Genomic DNA, 5,584 nt, shown 5'->3' on the forward strand with positions numbered 1-5,584 from the left:
TTACTTATAGTTATTTTTATATAAATTTTATAATTAAAAATTATTAAATAATTTAAATTTATTTTTAAATATTTTTCTTAAAAAATATTGCATTTTCTATTAACTAAATAAATTTTTTAATATTATATTTGATTTATATTTAAAATTTAAAATTTAAATTTTATAATTTAAAAATTAGATTTCAGAAATTTAGCGTTTAAAATTTATGATTTAAAATTTAAAATTTAAAATTTAGAATTTAAATATTCAAAATTTTTAGAGCGTTATATTTTTTAATTAATAATTTAACATGTTTAATTAAATTATTATTCAATAATAAAAAATTATTAATTTTTTGTAAAAACAACATGCCTTTTCACCTTATATTTGTTGTCATTTTGAATGTACTATTTAATTGTCTTTATTTTGTTGGAGTTGAATTTTTTTAAACTAAAAATTTATTTATCCAATACACATGTTAAAAATTTTATTTAAAGTAATGCAAGAATCAACTTATCTAACAAACATTTTTTTTAAGAATTTTTGAATAATAAATTTTTTTAAAACCTAAAATAATCAATCTAAAATTTCTTCGGTACAATTTAAATATTTGATCAGTTATATATATAGATTCATATTCATATGTTTGGATAATTTAACCGTGTAATATTTTTCATGTTTTATTGAGTATTATAATTATCCTCTATACAGCTGTCTCGCATATAAGGTGTGTTAATAATAACAGAGTAACAGATATATGGTAAGCATATCACAAGATAAAGATCAAAGTGTTAATGTGTCTCAAACTTAAGTATAAGTAGGGACTAAAAATTTTTTATTTTTTTTTTGTGACTAAACAAAAAGAAACAAAGAAAAAAAAAGAGATTATCCTAAATCAACAAGCATAAGATGCTGAAGCTCATTACAAGGTTCCGACCAAATAACATGAGTTGGATTGGTCTTGACCGCATATCTCGCCAGCCAATCTGCCACAGCGTTAGCATCACGGGTAATCCATTCAAAATCCACAACCCAAGGTTTTGATAGAAGCTCCTGTATCTTTTGAAGAATATCAACCACATCACAATTTAGCCCATTTGCCAGATTTTTTAAAATGTGCAAAATGTCAAGAGAATCTGTTTCGCACACAATATCTCTCAAGCCATAATCCCAAGCTAAAATCAAACCCCTTCAAACAGCAAAAAGCTCACATCTGACGATAGGCCTTGGAGGATAGCTACTAGAACAACCCGAAATCCAACGCCCATTAGAATCTCTAATAACACAACCAATTCCTGCTAGGTTCTAATAAGAAAATAGACTCGCATCACAATTAACTTTAAAAGTGTCACCTGTTAGAGGTTTCCACCTCCTTCGATCCTTGAAAGTTATACACTTGGTACTGGCAGACTTTCTTAAATCATTAGTAGTAATCTGAGTCATAGCAACAACCTTATAGTTTGACCACTGATCTCCATTATTGAAAATATCATTGCAACGATGCCTCCACACCCACCAAAGATCCACCCCTACAATTGCCTCATTGCCCGGCATGACCTTTCGAATCCAAAATTCCAAGGAAGTACCTTCAAATGAATCAATAAGCAAAGGATCCAACATTTGCCAAATGTATCTTGATTTCTCACAATCCCTAAGACAATGCTCCATTATTTTCAGATCTGCATTGCATCTCGAACATCTGTCCGAATCAGTTAAATGACGCTTGAACCGGAAGGCATTTGTCGGAAGCGCATTTTGTAGACCCAACCACATCATCATCTTTATCTTCTCTGGCAAATTAAGGCGCCAAATCCACCCACAGTTGCTATTTTCGATCGAATTCACTTTCTTTGTCAGGAGCCAACGATAACCTTCTCGAGAGCTATAGGCTTTTAGTGATGCGGGCCACCAAATCCATCCGGGCTCCGATTCTGACATTAAAAGAGGCCCAAAACTGTGAAGAAACTGTTTGACCTCATGAGAAATTGGCGTTACAAGCTTATCCCCCTCCCAAGTACCATTACTCCACAAATCAACAAGAGAAAAATTTGTTTCAGATATGTGAACATAAGACGTAAGCTCACAAAGTTTGCCAAGAGGACTCCACTCATCATACCAAATCGATTGTTGCATATTTCCCACATTCCATCGAAATCCTTTTTTTAATATATCATAAGCCTTTAGAATATTCCTCCAAGTAGTTGAGGCATTGTGACAATGACTGCTGCCCAAGTCCTTGGAATTCTGGAGGTATTTGTGAGTTAGAACCTGCACCCACAACTTGTTCTTATTATTTAGACAATCCCAAACCAACTTGCCAAGTAGAGCCATGTTTGCACAGAGAGTATCTCTAACACCCAAGCCACCTGCCTTCTTAGAAGTTATAGCAATGTCCCACTTGACCAACGGCAACCCTCTCCCATTCGCTTGACCTTTCCATAAGAACTGACGCATCAAAGAATCAATCTTGTCGCACGCATACTTCGGAAGAAGGGAAACTTGCATATTATAAAACGGAATAGAAGCCATCACCGCATTCACAAGACAAAGTCTACCTGCCTTGTTAAGCAAGCACCCTTTTCAACTAGCAAGTTTTCTCTGTATCTTGTCAATGACCTCCTGCGCCATCTTCCTAGAAGCCCTATCATGACCAATATTAACTCCCAAATATCTTCCCAGATCTTGACAAAATCGGATACTAGAGATCCCTGAAAGCACCTCTTTTCTTCTCGTTGAAACATTCTTGGAACATTGAGCCTTAGATTTATGGATATTCACCTTCAGTCCCGACGCTTGAGTAAATATATCCAGTGTCTTCATAACCTTTGTCACCTGAGTTTTTGTTGCTTTACAGAATAGTAAGAGATCATCAGCAAACATCAAGTGAGAGATTTTTGGGCCATGTCTAGAAACAGATACGGGGATCCAGAATCCTTGAGAGACTTTATGCGATATAAGACAAGAAAGATTCTCCATACAGAGCACAAAAAGGTAAGGGGACATGGGATCCCCTTGTCTCAGCCCCCTCATGGGTTTAAAGTTTTGAAGCCTATTACCATTCCACAGAATAGACAAAGAGAACGAAGTCACACAAGCCATGATAAGATTAATAGTAGCCACAGAAAAACCAAATTTGATCAAGGAAGTTTCAAGGAATCTCCAATCTACTCTGTCATAGGCTTTTTCAAGATCAATCTTAAATGCCATAGAACCCTTCTTCGACTTGGTTTTCCTCATGAAATGCATTATTTCTTGCGCAATTATTATATTCTCCATTGTTCCTATCCCTGGAATAAAACCACCCTGAAGCGGTCCAATGATCTCAGAAAGGAAAGGACGAAACCTATTAACAAGGACTTTTGTAATAATTTTGTAAATCACATTACATAAACTAATAGGACGAAAATCTTTCAGGTAAGACGGAGCTTCAACTTTGGGGATCAGAACAATGAATGTGTCAAACACTGCCGTACTGATGGTCTCACCTGCAAAGGCTTTCTTCACTAAGCCCCACACATCACTGCTAAGAGATTCCCAAAATTCTTTATAAAAGAGAGCTTGAAATCCATCTGGACCCGGAGCCTTGAAAGAATTCATGCCGAACACAGCTCTTTTCACCTCTTCGAGAGCTACTGGTTCAACAAGCTTTTGGCAGGCCTCTCTACTAAGAGAAGGACAAGGGAATTTCCCCATGGCATCCAAATTAACTGCCTCCCTTGTAGAGAAAAGTTTTTGAAAGAAAGAGTTTGTTTCCGAATCCAAAACCGTCGCCTCAGAAGACCAAGTGCCATCTTCAAGAAACAATCCATGAATCTTGTTCCTTTTTCGCCTGATTATCGTTTGAAGATGAAAAAATTTAGTATTTCGGTCTCCACATCTAATCCATTTTTCTCTAGATTTTTGGTACCACATTAGCTCTTCTTGGAGGAGGATAGAGTTCAGCTCCTCATGCAAACCTTGCTCTTTAATCCGCTGCTCCGGATTTTTCCATCTTTTCAGAGACACTTGAATATCATTTAGTTGTCTTTTAAGCTCCTTCTTTTTAACAAACAAATTTCCAAAAATCTCTTTATTGAAATTAAGCGCATCCTTTTGGACTTCAAGCAAACTCTTAATAACATCTGGGGCTCCTTTACTCCAAGCTGTATGAACAACATCCCGAAAGAGGGGGTGGGTTAACCAAGCAGCCTGGAATCGAAAAGGACGGTTACCTTTCTTAGCGGTCCCCTCCTTCTTGCATCTAATGAGCAAGGGGCAATAATCAGAATGAAGACGCGCTAACACCTCATTATATGCCTCCGGGAATAAAAGGCGCCACTCTTGATTGATCACCGCTCTATCCAATTTTTTTGCTACCTGCAGCCCACCTTTCACCGTTCAAAACCAAGTAAAATTTCTCCCAATAGCCCCCATATCAAACAAATTACATTCAGCCAAGGTTTCAGCAAACTTCTCCGATCTTGCATTATAAAAGGAACCTCCTCTCACCTCGTTCTGCATCAGAATATCATTAAAATCACCTAGCACAATCCAAGGGCCTTGAATCATATTAGAAACCCTGATCAAATCATTCCACAATCTCATACGCCGATGAACATGAGGATTAGCATACACAACACTACAAAAACTAGAAAAAGCACCCATATGAATCTCAAGGCTAATACACTGATCAACTGCATCTAAAACTCTCACTGATATTGAAGGATTAGAACATAAAATCCAAATTCCTCCACTATGACCACTTGCCTCTACAACACCAACATCCCGATAACCAAGCTTGCTCCAGAAATATTTCAAACGCTCAAATGGTACATGAGTTTCCAGAATAATAAAAAAAGTTGGATGATATTTGCTAACTAACTCTTTGCAGTGAACTCGGGCCAATTTGTTAGAAGCCCCTCTAATATTCCAGGAAAGAAAATTGATATCTATATTATCCATAAAACTAAATTATCAAAAAAGACACCAACCTCAGGCGAGGACCTTTATGAAGAAGTAGACGGGCCGCCAGGATTTTTTTGAGAGTCCTGCTTCTCCATTCCCAACACTTGTTCTGGAGCACTCTCCATCGCATTAGGTGACATAGAAGGTGAAATCCGTTGCTACTGACCCACTCCGCCATCATTGCTCAGCGGCACCGGCGAGCTTTGGAGAGATGCCGATCTCAGCCTCTTATGGCCGTTCTTGATTATAGGATTGAAGGTCGCTACAGCGGGTATGAGATTGGCACCCTGATTTTTTCCTTTGCCAAGCGTTGGAGCATGGTGCTTCCTGAACTTGGAAGACCTAATACTTGCCCCATGGCCCATCAAAGCCTTCTCTCCTTTCTTTATGACTGGGCCGTTACCTGAACTTAACCCAATCTTCTTTGTAGAAACCAAGTGCTTCTTTTCCAATGAACCATTTTGGGCTACTTTTGAAAAGACCAATTTTTCTTTTCCCTTAGCTATCACTTTAGTCCACCCTTCCTCCTCCATCACGTGCCCATTTTTAGCCTCCTTGCCATGCAATGTAACCTCATCTTTCTCCACATAATCCGTAACTGACGCGGACAAATTGGGATTGTTACCAAATTCAAAATCTTTCTCCATTTGGTTTTCTAAGC

The 5,584-nt window shown here is 37.3% G+C and overlaps 1 protein-coding gene across 1 annotated transcript in view; it reads right to left on the reverse strand.

Annotated features, from left to right (window-relative positions):
- Positions 1 to 2,559: 2,559 nt before the first annotated feature.
- LOC107482544 (uncharacterized) overlaps positions 2,560 to 5,584 on the reverse strand; it is a 3,985-nt gene continuing 960 nt past the window's right edge. The window contains exons 3-5 of the mRNA XM_016103079.1: positions 5,090 to 5,521; positions 4,468 to 4,670; positions 2,560 to 4,335 (exon numbers count right to left, since the gene is read on the reverse strand). Of these exons, the coding sequence (XP_015958565.1) occupies positions 2,560 to 4,335; positions 4,468 to 4,670; positions 5,090 to 5,521 (2,411 nt within the window). The remainder of the gene's footprint in view (positions 4,336 to 4,467; positions 4,671 to 5,089; positions 5,522 to 5,584) is intronic.

Source organism: Arachis duranensis, chromosome 4, assembly GCF_000817695.3.
Source record: "Arachis duranensis cultivar V14167 chromosome 4, aradu.V14167.gnm2.J7QH, whole genome shotgun sequence".
Classification (NCBI taxonomy): Eukaryota; Viridiplantae; Streptophyta; class Magnoliopsida; order Fabales; family Fabaceae; genus Arachis; species Arachis duranensis.